Source organism: Dromiciops gliroides, chromosome 3 (assembly GCF_019393635.1).
Source record: "Dromiciops gliroides isolate mDroGli1 chromosome 3, mDroGli1.pri, whole genome shotgun sequence".
Lineage (NCBI taxonomy): Eukaryota > Metazoa > Chordata > Mammalia > Microbiotheria > Microbiotheriidae > Dromiciops > Dromiciops gliroides.
The window spans coordinates 211078796-211096914 of NC_057863.1; the positions used below are offsets into that span (position 1 = coordinate 211078796).

Below are 18119 nucleotides of genomic sequence, written 5' to 3' on the forward strand. Positions count from 1 at the left end.
CATTATGCACCTTTTTTTTTTTCCCATTTGGCCAAATGAATTTTTTAAGGAATTGTTTTCTTTAGTCAATTTGTGTGCTTCCTTTTCCAAGCTGCTGATTCTTTTTTCATAATTTTCTTGTGTTGTTTTCATTTCTCTCCCAATTTTTTCTTCTACCTCTCTCAATTGATTTTGAAAATCCTTTTTGAGCTCTCTACCCATTCTTTCTTCTATCTCTCTCGATTGTTTTTTTTACATGCAAGAAAACACATTTTTAATGTTTTTTTTTAAATCAATATGTTATGTTTTGATTAGTGTTATTTCTCATGAAAACTGACAGCATATCTGAAATAATAGAACAAGTCCTTGGTATTTACTTTTCACTGCTAAGGCAACTGCCAAGATGCTGTTTATTTTGTTCTTAATTAACACAAGTCAGGGTCCATATGTAGCTATTTTGCAGAGATGCAGCGTGTTCTTTGACTTTGTAGTGGGATCATCACTAGGCAAGGGTTGTTACAAACACCTTAGCTTCCTACTCCTTGCAATGAGTTTAAAACTCCATTTACCTTGTAGTACTCCAAAAGAGATTTTGAAAAACCCTTGGGAAAGTTATGAAGTTATGCTTTTGCTAAGTTTAATGTTTTCTCCAATTCTTTCAGTTGCAGATTTCCTTGAGTAATCATCATTTGGATTGTATCCAGTCATTGAAAAGAAGCTGGACAGTAGTGAAAAAGGGGCCTGCTGCCACCAGGTTGAGCTCTTGTTCATCCTTACCTCTTCTGTGGCACTTTTATTTCTTTGGAATTCTTCCCTTGCCCAGTTCTGTAGATACTTGCAGTCATATTCATTTGGTACCTGGCTAATTGCTTGTAAAATCTTTCTGTATAGGAGGAGGACTTGTTGCCTTCTCATGAACTGTTTGAGGGTTAGCGCTACAGGGGGTAAGCGAGTAGAGGACAAGCCCGAGAGCCAGACTTGAATGGCCTCAACCCCCTTTCTCTTGTGCCCAGGTGATAGTGCGCAGGAGAGGAAAAGCAGTTTGCCGATGGTTAGGCTCTAATGAGGGAAGCTGGAACAGTAGGCTGGAGGATGAGGAGGGAGAAAGAGGTGGCTGGTGGACTAGGGAGGAGGGAGGCAGAGGCAGAGGCAGAGGCGAAGCAAGGTGGGAGGAGAGGAGTTGAGAGAAAAGGGGAGGTGGGGAGAAGAGGGACCAGCAGAGAAGGGAAAGACAGAAGGGCTGGGGAGGGGTGGGGGGGAGGGGACCTAGGGAAGAGGGAAAGGGGGAAAGGGGGGGGGAGGAAACCTCAATTGTTTTTTTTTCATTCTTTTTGAGCTCTTCCAAGAAGGCTTTTTGTTCTTGAGACCAATTCATCTTCCCTCTTGAAGCTTCACATGTAGGCATACTGATCTCATCTGAGTTTGTGTTTGCCTCTTCCCTGTTGACACAGAAGCTCTTGATGGTAAGAGCACTTTTTGTTTCTTACTCATATTGCAGCTTTTTTTTTTTTTGTAAAGTTGAGGTCTGCTGTTGGGGGACCAGGATCCCTGTTTCAAGCTTCTTGTGCTGGGGTATAAGGGCTGTGTCACTGGCTTTCTACACTGAAGCCTCTATGGCTTGTGGATTTCTCCCTGCCCTGGCCTTGCTAGCTGCAAGTTGGGATTGGTAGGCCTGGTCATGCCTGTCCTATGGGTGGCTGTCAAGGTGGCAACCTGCCCTCCTGGCTAATGCAGGTGGGTTTTGCCACTGTCCTGCTGTCCCGTCAGCTTGTTGAACCAGGATCCAGGGGCCTCAGTTGCTCAGCTGTGGCCTACAACTTCCTGTTGACTTGCCTGACCCCTTCCACACTGTGCTGAGCTACAGTGTGCTGCACCTCCCTTTTACCCGAGTGAGACTGACTTTTCCTGAAGTCTTCTAAATTATCTCTGCTTGCAAGACTGTGTCTCTCTGTCTCTTTGTAGGTTCTGTAGTTTCAGAATCTGTCCAGATGCTTGATTTTATGGCCTTTTTGAGGGAACCGCAGGAGAGCTCAGCCAACTTGCTGACTTCTCTCTACCATCTTGGCTCCACCCCTTTAAGTATTTATTAAAGTCCATAAGAAGTTCTTGAGGAGGCAGAGAGGTAAAAATCTATCTCTTAGAGACCGCAGCATCTGACCCGCCATACCAAGGTCAGGAACCCAAAAAAACAACTCTTCAGCAGCTACTCCCAGAATCTGTTGTGAAATAGGAAAATAGGCCAGAACCCAATATATCTTTGTTCTTATGATTCTTGGGGTTATACATTGTAGTAAAATGATTACTTGTCTAAAAATTAAATTATTTCCATTGGCTAGTCATTTGATTTTAGGAGTGATTTAACTTATCTGGGTATCATTTCACGTCAGCAAGGTGATACTTAAAATTTCTGTAATCTAGGTTTCAGCAGTATATGAACCAAGAATTACAATAAGAGCAGGCAGGGTTTTAAAGAGGTAGAAAAACTAGACAACAAATTTCCAAATTCACTAGATTATGGATAAAGCAAGGGAGTTCCAGAAAAAAAAAATCTACATCTGCTTCATTGCCTACATTAAAACCCTTGTCTGTGTGGATTATAACAGAATTTGGCAAATCATCAAAGAGATGGTAGTACCAGATCATCTTATTTTTCTCCTGAGGATACTGTATGCTAGCCAAAAAATAACTGAATCAAGCATGAAAAAACTGACTGGTTTAAGATTAAAAAAAGAGTACAACAAGGCTATGTATTGTCACCATAATTATTTAACTTATAAGCAGATTACAACATGTAAAATGCCAGAATGAATTAATCAAAAACTATAATTAAAGTTACCAGGAGAAATATCACCAATCTCAGACATGCAGACAATACCACTCTCATGGCAGAAAGTAAAAAAGAATTGAAGCCTCTCAATAGGGGTGAAAGAGAAAAGTATAAAAGCTGGCTTGGAACATAACATAAAAAAACCCACTAAGATTTTAACTGGTAAACTGGTCCCATCATTGCCTGGCATATAGAGAGAGAAGAAATGGAAGCAGTGTCAGTTTTTATGTTTTTCAGCTTAAAGATCATTGTAGTTGGCAACTGTAGCCATGAAATTCAAAGACACTAACATCTTGGAAGGAAAGCTATGGTAAATTTGGACAGCATATTAAAAAGTCCTGACAAAGGTTTTTTTTTGGTCAATGTATGGCTGTGAGAGTTGGACTATAAAGAGGGATGAGGGCTGCCATATCATTAAATTGTTGTGTTGGAGAAAACTTTTGGGTCCCTTGAAAAGTAAGTAGGTCAAATCAGTCAATACTTAAAGAAATTAATTAAGGCTGTTCACTGGAAAGTCAAATACTGAAGTTTAAATACTTTGACCATATTTTGGGAAGATGGGACTCACTGGAAAAGATCCTGATGTTTTAAAAGATAAAATAAAATGAAGAAAAGGGGACAGCATAAGATGAGATAGATAGATAGTATCATGAAAACAATGAACATGAACTTACATAGACTTCAAGAGATAGTGGACAATAGAAGCATGCTAAGGTCCATGAGGTCAAAAAGACTTGGACATGAATGAATGGCTGAATAAAAACAACAATTATTCATGAATTAGAACATTTTTTATCATATAACCATAACCTCTCTATCTCTTTGGTCATTAATTCTCATGGGGACCAATTTTTAATTGGGGAGTATTAGCTAAGAGACTTGCTGCAATATTGGAAGGAGACCGGCAGCCTCCCTCAAAACAGAACAGGATTTATTTTAACAAGAACGAACTTAAAAAAGAAAAAAAAACACAAACAGGATCAGTAGGATCAAGGGAAAGGAAATAAAATGGGGAAAGGGAAATTATACAACCTGAAAAAATACCACCGCCCAAGAATCAGCTGAGAATACACAGCAGAACTCCTGTCGCCTTCCAGCCTCCAGCTAGAATGCCCAATTCTCCTCCCCCCAATCCCAGAAAAACCCTACACAGCCCCAGCCAATGGGATGGCCACTCTGACAGTCACATGACTGCCCTTACTAGGCTTCCAATCATTATAATTTTGCCAGGACTATGTAGGTGTTGGCGAGTGGTGAAGACTTAAGGTGCCAGCGTCATGGCAATGGCTACAACCAGTGGGTGGAGCACCATGAAGTTTGTGGAGCCCCAGGCCAGTGTGTGTGGAGGCATAAAAACCTCAAATAACAATTAATTCTTTACATTATTCTCCTGTGCATACAGCTGACACCCCGACTCCACCATTCTCTCCTATTTGCTTATAAATATGTATTAATCTGATAGTTATTCTGAGTTTATCTTGGATTATGTTGTGAAATTTTGATGTATGCCTAACTTCTGCCAGACTACTTTATAAATTTCAAAGAAATTTTTTTCATAGTGAGTTATTGCTTACTGGGTTCTTTGAGTTTATCTGACACTAGGTTATTGTGCTCATTTGTTTGTATATGTTACGTATCTAATATATTTTATAAATCAACCACTCTATTTATTATCTAGTACCAAATTGTTTTGATAATTACTCCTTTATAGTGTAATTTGAGGTCTGATTCTACTAGACCCATCCTTCAAATTTGGTTTTCATTGATTTCCATGATATTCTTGACTTTTTGTTCCCTTTTATAAATGACAACCTTATATGGACATTATTATTAAAGCTGATTAAAAGTTTCACAATAAAAGTTACATCACGATTAAGATTCCTCCACTGGTATATCTCCAAAGGACAATATACTATTTAGTACCCCTAAAAAATTTATCACAGTAGGGCAAGTAAAAAGAGTCTACAAAAGAGGGAACTGTGGGAATTGATTGAGTGGGACAATGACATGTTCCAATCTGCACTTTGGGAAAATCACTTTGGCAGTAAAGTAGAGCATGAATTGGAGTGAGAATAGACTTAAGCCAGGCTATCTTGGGCACTCTAAGTTTTCCCATTCATCTTTGTTTAACCTGGAAATTTTATTAGTATCCTAACTAGTTATGTATATATGTCATTAGTAAAAACACTAAAGACAATATTCCCCTAAACCTCAACCTATTCAATTTTCTGTACATAATAAACTAAGTAAAGCAAGAACTGTTTGAAACTATTTAATAAGAAAAAAATCTCTAAGGAAGTAGCTATTGGGAACTGAGACATTTGACTAATTTGCTTTCATGAGTGTTTGATTAGTCAGACCATTGTTATTAATTCTAGAGACCAAACCAAGATATATGATACAATAGATCAATGATGTTTTAAGAAACTAATGTATAATTAAATCGACAGAAACAGTCTATTGGATGATTGCATATCTTTTTAACTATGTTGAACTTAAGTATGCTGATATTTAAAGTCACTCCTTGCATATGATTTTTATATCCACATTATTCCATATAGGACTGTATCAAATTTGTCCTAATTTATTCAGAGATGAAACTGAAATTGAAGATACTATGGAAAATCAACATTTATATCATCTACAGAGAAAGAGCTGATGATCTTTGAATATAAACTGAAGTATAATTTTTTTTGTCAGTTCCTCTTTCTAAAGTTATTTTGTATGTCTTCTTTTACAACCTGACTAATGTGGAAATGTTTTACATGACTTCACATGTATAATTTATATTGAATTGCTTGATTTCTTAAGAAAGGGCAGGCAGGGTGGGAGAAAGAAAATTTGCAAAACAAAGTTTTAAAAAAATCAATGTAAAAAATTTGGTTTAAAAAAACAAAACAAAAAAAAAGAAAGAAAAAGAAAACAAACACTGTTTATATTTCAAGAAGCAAGAGAGTGAATATTTGGAATCTCAAAGACCTGGAGTGTCTCATACACTGATGCTTAAATTAAGCCTTCACTAGCCTCCTATAATAGTGATTTTGATGCTCATTATATGGGAACATGCAGCTAGAATAATGAGACTGAATAATCCCGGCATTCTTTGTGAAAACTGTCTTAATTTTTCTTCTTTTACAATTTCCTTTCTGTCATTTTTGCCAGTCCTAGAGTTATTAATTGTCAGTATTTCCTTGGATCCAGTGTTAACCACAGTTCCCAAATAAAATTGATGAAGAGGCAAGGTAAATACTAGTGTTTTTTAACAGTTAGAGAAAGTATATATATACACACACACATACATACATACATATATACATATATACGTATATACATACATATATACATATACTTATACATACATACACTTAGAGATAGTGATATCTATCTACATATGATATATTTATATATCTTTATCTTTATATATCTCTATATGCTTCTTTGATTCATGATAAAAAAAAAAAAACTTCCATACAAATGTACCATTTAAAACAAAAAGTAAATATTGAGTAATTAGAAGCAAAATTCTTCTCTGGCCATATGTTTCAAATCTTCTCTGTGGCACTTTGCAACTCATTTAACTGTCCAGGACTTTGACTATCTTATCTGTACTATGAGGGTGTTTATACTAAAAAGTCTCTGAGGCCTCTTAAAACTCTGTATCTATGAATCTAATTTGAATAAAGTTTCAGGATTTCAGGATGAATAGACTCTGTTTTAAATTTTGCCAGAATGGTGGTTGTTTTTTGATGGGCTACCTATACTCTTAACCTGGGCTCTCTTATGAGCTAATACACATTTGAGACTCAAAGTAACCAGTACTAATCTGACACCACCTGAACATATAACTTTATTTGAATTATAATAAAACTGCCCTAAATGTGGTTAAGTTTTGAGACCTTCTCCTGATGACCACTTTATTTTACATTACTCTTGTAAGGGGCTAAAATTCTAGCTAAACTATCTAAAATCTAATGAATGATCACCAATAAATTATAATCTTTAGCAAGAGTATTTAAATGTTTAAGTATTTATTAAAGAACATTAGGATCATAGAGAAAGGTAAAAATCTAACTATTTCTAACAGACCCTATCATCTGACCCACCATGGTGAGGTCAGGAACCAAAAAGAGACAGAACCCCCCGCCAGCGTCTGCTTCCTACTTCATGTCCTCCTCCAAGAAATGGGAGGTGCCTTAAGTTGATTGGCTGGTAGCCTTGATAGACAGTACCCAGTAGCAAACTTTCTGATGCTAATGACCTTGACCACATGGCTTGCCCTCAGAGGCCTTCTCCTTATGGAGGATCTTTGCTACAGTAAGTCTCCAGCAGGTGGTGTCATTCCAATTGTTACACTCTAATGTCTGCCCCTAAATATTAAAAAAAAATAATAATCTGTTTTACTAAAATTGATGTTTTTGAAATATATAACTTTTGAGAATATTAAAGAAACTTGGATAACTTGAAATTCTTCAGGAGACTATTGAACAATACATGGGCTGTTAGATTTTTTTCTTTGCTTTTTTCTTTTGCTCCCTTTTTGATATTTGTATATGTGGGATGTCTGGGGTAGAGCAGAATTCTGAACTCTGACCTCTCATCCTTTCAAGCTGACTGAGGAGAATTGGAAGCACACACACTTTAGTTATTACTGAGACCTGTCGCCTCACCTGTTATGGGAGATGGTAACTAGTGTTTGACATTGAAGGAATTGGGTGCTTTGATTTTCACTGCCTATTGCCCCAAGGTAAATTGGGGTTCTTTTCCAGCCCTCAGACAAATATAAAGTAATCTCATGGGGAAAGAATGTTCAACCCTATTTTCAAGAGAAAGAAAGAAATTCAGATTCAGTTGAGTTTTCATTCAGCCATTCCATAAATAATAACAATTCTGGCTCTCTTTAGGCCAGGAAAAAATTAATTTTGTAGAATAAGTAGTAGTTGATATTTGCCAGAGTGTGAGGATGCCTAATTAGTCAGATGAGATGCAATTGGGGGAAAAGCCTCAAAGATAAGCTTCTGCACTAGAAATAGTCATTGACCATGTCAGTAGTAAATAGTAATACTTATGTACTAATATTTAGAAAACTCAGGGAAAAAAATCAAATATACTCAAAGGCTGAGAAAAAGACAATAAAATAGTAGATAATTAGCCTCACCAGCAATGGACAGTATAGGTCATGTATAATTGGAGGGTATTTAGAAGATTATTTCAGTGCACTACCACCAGAGTGACAATATAGAGGGTTTTGCCTAATTCACAAAATCATATTTGTGATTAGTAAAAAGACATCTCAAAAGAGATCTGTAGAATAGCAGACATCACTGAAATAGCTTAAACCTAAGGAGGTCCTTGACATGCAAATACTATTTATTCAGAAACAGATATTGGAAATTGATGGAGTCAGGTATTAGGAAATTGTGGGATTTTAGGACACTGTGATTTGCCTGATATAGAATGCTTGTTGGATTTCTTTAAAAAAATATCTTCCTGATACATTGATGTAGATGCTACTTTTTTGATATACAGTATTTTTTTCTAGGTCTTTGGACCAGAATTCAGTCCTTTGTTCCATGTGTATCTGGGAAAGAAAGGTTGAATTAAGTTTTTCAAAGGCTGCTTTTTGAGACAAAAGAAGCTGAAAAGAAAGAACTATAAAACAAAGAGTATATTAATCATAAAGTGATTACAGAATAATTGTAGATAGTTAAACCTTAATTAAAAATTAAAATATACTGTGTCTCTTTTTTTGGTCAATTAAGACCTCATGCATTTGTTTTACATGAGAAGGCATCTCTTGTTCTTGTTCTTGTTCTTGTTCTTGTTCTTGTTCTTGTTCTTGTTCTTGTTCTTGTTCTTGTTCTTGTTCTTGTTCTTGTTCTTGTTCTTGTTCTTGTTCTTGTTCTTGTTCTTGTTCTTGTTCTTGTTCCTGTTCCTGTTCCTGTTCCTGTTCCTGTTCCTGTTCCTGTTCCTGTTCCTGTTCTTGTTCTTGTTCATGTTCTTCTTCTTCTTGTTCTTCCTCTTCTTTGTCCTCTTCTTCTTCTTCTATAATGGAAAAGCAAGTAAGATTGGATTTTAGTGATGCATAATTTACAATTTCATTCTGAAACAAGTATCTGAAATTGCCTCTTAAAATTTGCTTTTAAAGCTATTACATTTCCTTGTAAAGTTTTCTTTCAATGATAGCCTATCTAGGACTGTGGCTCAGGGGATAGCGGGCTGGTCCTGGAGTCAGGAAGAATTATTTTCATGTGTTCAAATCTGGCCTCACATACTTACTAGCTGTGTAACCACAGATTAATGAAAAAAATACAAAAGCATGAATTAAAAAAAGGTTCTGTAAGATATTCTTCATTTGTATCACTCATGCAAAATTATAGTTAATTAGAATATTGATTCCTATATATACATATATAGTTGGTACATGCATATATGTATGTGTGTATATATGTTTAATTATATATATGTGTGTGTGTATATATATGTATATACATATATACATATATATATTCTTCTCAATGGATTTAAACCATTTATAAAACATTTACTGTGTAATTAGAAATTACACACATTTTGAAAGTTCATCTACCCCTAGACTGGAAGAGAAAAATTCAAATGATGACAATATTTTAATCAAATAAAACCACATGGAAAATATTAATCTGTATAGATTTTTCATAATTTCCCAAATAAGAATATGGCTTTGATGTTTCCCTTATGTTTTATATTATTGATTTTTTTCTTTATCCAGATAGTATATTGGCCATCCACCATCATTTTGTTTTTTATATACTCAGTGCCTCTGTAAGGTGGACATCTACTAAACGTTTGATTAAAAGACTACGTTAAGGAGGCAGCTGGGTGGTGCAGTGGATAAAGCACTGGATCTAGATTCAGGAGGACCTGAGTTCAAATCTAGCATCAGACACTTGACCCTTACTAGCTGTGTGACCCTGGGCAAGTCATTTAACCCTCATTGCTCCCCCCCCAAAAAAAAAACCCAAACAAATAAACAAACAAAAAATACTATATTAGGCAACCTCAGGGTTGGCTATGGAAGGCATCTAGAAGAGTGTGTGTGTGTGTGTGTGTGTGTTTGTTTGTGTGTTTCTATTGATAACATATTTAGATTGCAAGATTTAAGTCCAAAAGTACTGAATAAAGACAAAAAATATATACGCAAGCTTCTTTAAATGTTTATTTATATAAATTTAAAAACTATGGTTAAGTGAAAACTTTATATGACATTTAATTATCAACTCACATAGAAGTCAAAGTCTTAAAGTGAAAGAATAGGGGTCAGCTAGGTGGCACAGTGAATAAAGCACAGGCCCTGGATTCAGGAGGACCTGAATTCAAATCCAGCCTCAGATACTTGACACTTATAGCTGTGTGACCCTGGGCAAGTCACTTAATCCTCTTTTCCCTGCACAAAACAAACAAATAAAAACAACCAGACAAACAAAAAAGAAATAAAGTGAAAGAATAAATATAAAATATAATTAACATAGCCATGCAAACCAATGAATAGTCATTTCCAAATATAGATAAACATAGATGAGAGGTAAATAGATGAAAGAGAGGGAGATAACCACACATATACACACAACATTTAACATTTGTAACTGGGAGTCTGGCCAGTAGAATTCCATCCCCAGGATGCCCCTCCTGGTATAATCTCCTATATGGGATTTGGAATGTCAGTACACATTCTATGGTTGCTTACTGTCCATTTATTGCACAGAGGAAGAAAAAGTGTCTTTGGCTTCATAAATGAGCAAGTATGCAAATTGAATGCCATCTACTTCAATTATTTCATTTTACAGATATAGAAATTAGGACCTAGAAAGGTTAAGGGCTTGCCCAAATTTATTGAATTATTAAATGTAAGAATTAGGATTATATCACTGGCTCTTTGACTCCAAATCCAACACTTTTTAAAAAAAATTGCACATTGCAATATAAGTTCTGGAATGAACTATTTATTATTACTTTCAGTAGTTGGGCTATATAAGTAATTCATATTCCTGAGTTGTCATAGTCACCAATCAAGCAACTTTCTTATTATGAAATGATTTTGAACCATGTTTTATCTTGTTAAATCAAAGCACAATCAATATTAAAATCCAATTTTCTTTAATTAAACTAGTTCTTGTAAAATGTTCATATTATACTTACCTGTGAAATTCTGCTTCTGAACTCTGTTAAGCACCTGAGTTTCTAATAAGTCTCTTAAACTAAAATATTTATACTTACCATGTGAACTCCAGGAATGAGAACTTCAGGAATAAGATTATTGTAAATTAAAGGCATGCTCTGTAATGACTCCCATAGTTTGGTGGCTTGACATTTAGCTTTTTAACTCAGATAAAACAAAATATGTCTTCAATAAACTGGTCACCTACCTAGACAACCATAATGCTTCAATTATATTTTTTTAAAGCAATTAAGCAGTGATTAGTCATTTACCAAGTCAATATGTTCACATAAGCTCTGTACTTATAAAATGGTTACTAATTTATATGAAAGAGCACTCTAAGAGAAGTGAATAGAAAGAAAAAAAAATAAAATTATATCAGTTGGTTATGTACAAAAGGATTTTAGCTAGAACACAGTAACGATAAATGCAGTTAGCTTGAATGATGTTCAAGGATTCACTAGTGAGTGAAGATGATTAATACCTGTCATTATTACATACATAAATGAATGACATGTTATTTATTAAAAATGTAGAAATACAAGACTTGCCTGTTTGTTAATCCATCTATAATTCTTCTTCATAGATTTCAAACTGATGCCTATCTACCTTGGTAAAGATATGTCTATGTCTATGTCTATGTCTATGTCCATGTCTATCTAAATCTATGTCTATGTCTCTGTCTCTGTCTCTATGTCTATGTCTATGTGTCTATCTATGTATCTATGTATCTATCCCTCTATTCACCCACCCACCCATCTATCTATCTATCTATCTATCTATCTATCTATCTATCTATCTATCTATCTATCTATTGTCATGATTGGAGTGATTCCACCTGCTGGGGAATTACTGTAGGAAAGCTCTGCCATGAGGAGAAGGTGTCTGAGGGCAAGCCATGGGGTTTTCCTTGGCATCAGGAAGTGACGTTTGCTTGTGGGTACTTTCTATCAAAGAGGTAAGGCTTGCTCTTTCACTCTCTTTCTGGAGGACTTCAGGGGGGTGTGAGATTTAAAATTGAATACAAGAGCATTAAACTCCCCTTTAACCTTTCCCTTATATATATCTCCCAGACCAGTAAGTGAAAGAAGCCTCTGAACTTTAGTTAGAGTTTTTATTGTTTGGGAATTAATTAGCCAACAAAACAAGGTGATGTTGATTAGAGGGATAGGAAAGTAGAAATACAAATAAATAGTCTTAGATCTAAGCTTAGTCTATATTCCATATAGAATTCACCAAAAACCCAAGGCCACCTCTGAGGCTGAGAACCGCATCAAGCACATGCTGTTACGGAGGACCAGGCCTATCACCAAGGACCTGAGTCAGCATCTCTGCGTGCCGAGAGAGCCAGTCAAGTGAGTGAGCGAAAAAGAGACCAACTTCCGTTCTCTCCTTGCCTTTAAGCTTGCACCCTGGAAGTGGAGTGCTTAGCAGGCGGAAGTGGAGTGCTTAGCAGATGCACGGGCAGTTCCTCATGGTCTCCTCCCCGAAAGGGTGGTCCTTCAAAAACTGCCATCTTTCAGTTATCCTAACCAACCAAGCTTTCACTTTTTACCACAGGGGAGAGGAGCTGGAGACATTGGCTCCCTGAGATAGACAGCTGAGTCTAGGCCTTTCTCTCTCTCTTCACCAAATTCTTATTCTCCTTAATAAATGCTTAAAAGTCTAAACTCTTGCTAAAGCTTATAATTTATTGGCAACCATTCATTAGATATTTAAGACAGACTAGCTAGAATTTTAGCCTCTTACACTATCTATCTATCTAAAACCGGGCATTGCTTATAGCTAGGTGACACAGTGGATAGAATGATAGAACGTTTGGTCTGAAGTCAAGATCTGAGATGAAATATTATCTCAGATATTTACTAGATATTTGACACAGAGAAAGACACTTAACCTCTCTTTGCCCCAGTTTCCTCATCTGTAAGATAGGGATAGCCTTCCTTCCAAGGCTGCTGTGAGGATCACATGGGTTAAATTTGTAAAGTATTTAGCTGAGTGTCTAGCACATAGTACATACTTAATAAATGCTGTTTCCTTCCTTCTTTCCTTCCCATAACAATATATAACATATATGTATATGTATATATATATATATGTGTGTGTGTGAGTGCATATGTGTATATAAGCCTAGTAATGCTATCACAGAAGCTAATATATATTAGATTCATCAAGTTAAAATATATATATATATATATATATATAATCATGCTTATCCATTTTATTTTACAATCATCTTTATAACTTGATTAGTCATGATCTTTTTACCTATTAGTAGATATGAAAAGTAATAAATATCTTTGCTCTTCTAATGTATCTGTAGGTCATGTATCCATTTGGAGCTGATTGCAGTATATGATATATCTGGTGTTTGCCTAAAGTGAATTTCTAGAAGAATGCCTTTGAGTTTTTCAGAAGTTTTTGTCAAATAGTTAATACATCCTGGAGTAACTAGACTCTTTGTGTTTATCAAACACTATGCTACTCTATATGGCTCCATATCCAGCATATTTCACAGATTAACTTTAAAACCATTATTTTAATGATTAATACTTTCTCATAAAGTTTGAGATCTTGTACTTATATGTTCCTATATTCCTTCCCTCTTAATTTAGTTATTACCTTTGAGATTATTAATTTTTTCCATAAGAATTTAATTATTATTTTCCTAGCTCTATAAAATATTCTTTTGGAAGGCTGATTGTTATACAAGTAAATAAGTACTTTTTAAAATAGTTTTAATTATTATATTCCCTGGATATGTCAATGTCCAATTAAAGTTTCATTATATTTTTAGATCTGTGTTTGTTTCTCCAATCAGTACTTTTAAGTTAGATTCATATAGTCCCTGGCTAAATATTTGTAGAAAAACTTTATTATTTCTTTAGTTTCTGCAGTTATTTTGAATTAAATTTTTCTTTCAATGTCTTCCTAACTTTTTTGTTTATTTATAGAAATGCTCATGATTTGTAAAGACATGTCTTACATTCTAATTTTGATGAAATTATTTAGAATTATTTTTGTCTCTTTAGAATTTTCTAAGTACATCATATCATCTGCCAAAATAGTGATATTAGTTTCATCTTTGCCTATAATTATTTGATTAATTTCTTTATCCTCTTTTGTTACTATAAATAGCATTTATAGAATAATATTAAACAGTAGTACTGATAATGCACACCCTTGCTTTATCCCTGATTTTATTGGAAATACTTCCAAATTTTCTTCAGTAGATTTAATATTTATTCTTGGATTTAGATAAAATATTTACTATATTTAGGAAAGTTCTATTTATTTCTATGATTTCTACAGTTAATAATTTAGAAATTAGTGTTTGATTCCATTCTCTTCTCCTTTCCTTCCTTTCACTTGGTTTTATAATTTTTATTAGGAATGCTTGGAAATTCTGTTTCACATTAGGTTCATTTTTCTCCCAGGGGATTATATCATTTGGTTGAGTGTAATATTCTTTGTTATAAACATTTATCTCATGTCTTTCACTCTATTCCAATATTTCCTTTTTTGTGTTGCAACTGCAAATTCTTATGTAATCCTTTTTGTGGAATACCAGTATTTGAAATCTTTCATTTACTTATGGTATTTTTTTTCCTTTACTAGAAAGTTCTGTATTTTGGTTATAAGGTTCCTACAACTTTTAATTTTGAAATTTCTTTCAAGAGGTGAACGGTGGATTCTTTCTATTTTTACTTAACTATCTCATTTTAAGAGTTCTGGGAAATTTCCATTTACAATTTCCTGCAACATGATATCCAGACCTTTTTCACGTGGACTGATAATTCTTGTATGTTCTCTTGTTGACCTATTTTCATTGCCAATTATTTTTGATATTATATTTATTAGATATTCTTTTTTCAACTTCTAAATTTTGTTTTCATTTTCCTTACTGTACTCTTGAGTTACTGATTTTTGACTAATCCTTTCCAATTTTCAGTGTATTCAGTTATTGGATGAGGTTTTCCACTATTTGATCTAACATTACAATTTTCCTTGACATTCTTTCCTGACTACGTATTCCATTCTCTATAGTCAAATCATGTTTTGTCTTTGAAGATTCATCAGTTGTAGGGTACATGTCCTGCTTACTTTTGATTCCCTGGAATTCCTTAAACCAGGGTATTTCCTGCGTTACTTAGTGTGTTCCTTCTGAAGTCTATGCTTGGTTGAATTTCTACAACTAAATGATATGGGTAGGATCTGCCTATTCCTGAGGATATTGACCCAGACTATGTTTCTTTAAGGGTATTTGGGTCTTTTTCAAAGTGGGATTTTTATTGGGGATCTTTGTTATCATAGGGTTCTGGGATCTCTCTCTGATGCAAACTTTGGTTCTTTTCCTTCCTCTCTGTTGATCAACTGATGATCTCTTGACTTATTGAGCTCCTCCTAGAGGTTTTTGGACTTCATTAACTGCATTTAGCCTATGACCTTTCACTCACAGCTTGACCCAGACTACTAGGGCCAAGTTGGACTCTGCAGTGCTCTAATACTCTATTAGGGCTCCAACTGGCCACTATTTGGATCAGATGAGCAACAAGCTCTATTTTATGCACTGGACCCACTTGGAACACTCTCAGGCTGCTGATCCCTCCTTACCAGGATGAAGAAAGCCAGCCACTGACTGAGGATTAGTTTGCACTGGGTTCCTGTGCTATTTATCTTGGTCAGAGAATACTGCCAGGATCTCTGATAGTCTCTTTCCTATTTCCATAAACTCACAGAAATATCAGGCTGGCTTTCATGTATTCAGATAGTAGGAGGTATGAATCCAAGGTCAACGCTATCTTAGGTCAGGTTTAATGTTGGGATGAAATGAGGCACTTGAAAGTCTTTAAATGTTTAGCAAAGGAGGATTACATTGCCCTAACAAAGCAAGAATAAACAAGGATAGTGACCCTTAACTTCTTTTTTTCCCTTAGTTTTTTTTGATAAAACTATTTTATTTTTTAAAAGTTACATGTAAAGATATTTTTCAACATTTTTTTACATAAGATTAAAAATTTCAAATTTTTCTCCCTCCCTCCTCTCCCTCCCACATCCCCTAGACAGCAGATAATCATATATATAATACACACACACACACACACATATATATATATATATATATATATAACATTAAACATATTTCTGCATTAGTCATATTATAAGAGAAGAATCAGAGCAATAAGAAAAAACCTCAAAATAGAAAAACAATAGCCCCAAAACAAAAGAAATAATATTGTTCAATCAGCATCCATAATCCGCAATGTTTTTTATTTTTTCTGGATTTGGAGATCCCCTTCCATCATGAGTCTCCTGGAACTCTCCTGTACCATTGAATCGGTGAGAAGAATCTAGTCCAGCACAGTTGATCAACACACAATGTGGATGATATTATCTACAATGTTCTTCTAGTTCTGCTCATCTCACTCATCATCAGTTCATGCAAGTCCTTCCAGGTTTCTCTGAACTCCTCCTGCTTATCATTTCTTACAGCACAATAGAATTCCATTGCATTCATATACCGTAACTTGTTCAGCCATTCCCCAATTGATGGGCAACCCAATAATTTCCATTCCTTGCCACCACAAAAAGAGCAGTTATAAATATTTTTTCTACATGTGGGTCCTTTCCCCCTTCCATGATCTCTTTGGGAAAAAGACCCAAAAGTGGTATTGCTGGGTCAAAGGGTATGCACATCTTTATAGCCCTTCGGGCATAATTCCAGATTACTCTCCAGAATGGTTGGATCTGTTCACAGTTCCAGCAACAATTCCAATTTTCCCACAGCTTCTCCTACATTTATTATTTTCCTTTTTTGTCATATTAGCCAATCTGATAGGTGTCAGGTGGTACCTAAGAGTTGTTTTAATGTCTATTTCTCTAATCAATAGTGATTTAGAGCATTTTTTCATATGACAATAGATTGCTTTGATTTCTTCATCAGAAAACTGCCTGTTCATATCCTTTGACCATTTCTCAATTGGGAAATGGCTTACATTCTTATAAATTTGACTTAGTTCCCTATATATTTTAGAAAGGAGACCTTTATCAGAAGTACTGGCCATAAAAATTGTTTCTCAGCTATCTTCATCCCATCTAATTTTGGATATATTGCTTCTGTTTGTACAAAAACTGTTTAATTTAATGTAATCAAAATCTTCCATTTGGCATTTCATAATATTTTCTCTCTCTTGTTTGGTCATAAACTGTTATCCTTTCCAAAGATCTGAAAGGTAGACTATTCCTTCCTCTCCTAATTTACCTATGATATCACCTTTTATGTCTAAATCATGTACCCATTTTGTCCTTATGTTAGTATAAGGTGTAAGATGTTGGTCTATACCTAATTTCTGCCATACTATCTTCCGGTTTTCTCAGCAGTTTTTGTCAAATACTGAATTAATATCCCAGAACCTGGAGTCTTTGGGTTTATCAAAGAGTACATTACTAATGTCATTCACTACTGTGTCTCCTGTGCCTAGCCTATTCCATTGATCCTCCACTCTATTTCTTAGCCAGTACCAGATATTTTTGATGATTGCCACTTTATAGTAAAGCTCCAGATTTGGTACAGTTAACCCACCTTCCTTTGCATTTTATTTTTATTATTTCCCTTGATATTCTTGAGTTTTTGTTTTTCCACATGAATTTTCTTATTATTTTTTCTAGCTCTATAAAATAATTTTTTAGTTAGTCTGGTTGGTATTGCACTGAATAAGTAAATTAATTTAGGTAGAATTGTCATTTTTATTATATTAGCCTATCCATGAGCAGTTGATATCTTTCCAATTATTTAGATCTGATTTGATTTGTGTGAAAAGTGTTTGGTAATTGTGTTCATAGAGTTCCTGGGTTTGTCTTGGCAAGTAGACTCCCAAGTATTTTATATAATCTACCATTACTTTAAATGGAATTTCTCTTTCTATCTCTTGCTGCTGGACTTTGTTGGTCATGTATAGAAATGCTGATGATTTATGTGCATTTATTTTATATCCTGCTACTTTGTTAAAATTGTTAATTGTTTCAAGTAATTTTGAATTGATTCTCTAGGATAATTTAATTATACCATCATACCATCTGCAAAGAGTGATAGTTTTGTTTCCTCCTTGCCCATTCTAA

The 18119-nt window shown here is 34.8% G+C and overlaps 1 protein-coding gene across 1 annotated transcript; it reads right to left on the bottom strand.

The window, feature by feature from the left end:
• Positions 1 to 599: 599 nt before the first annotated feature.
• Positions 600 to 11116, bottom strand: LOC122747359 (LYR motif-containing protein 2-like). The gene is made up of 3 exons (XM_043993431.1): positions 11060 to 11116; positions 758 to 1038; positions 600 to 681 (listed from the first exon to the last, which is right to left on the bottom strand). The coding sequence occupies exons 1-3, from the start codon at positions 11114 to 11116 to the stop codon at positions 600 to 602; spliced, it is 420 nt and encodes a 139-aa protein (XP_043849366.1).
• Positions 11117 to 18119: the final 7003 nt, after the last annotated feature.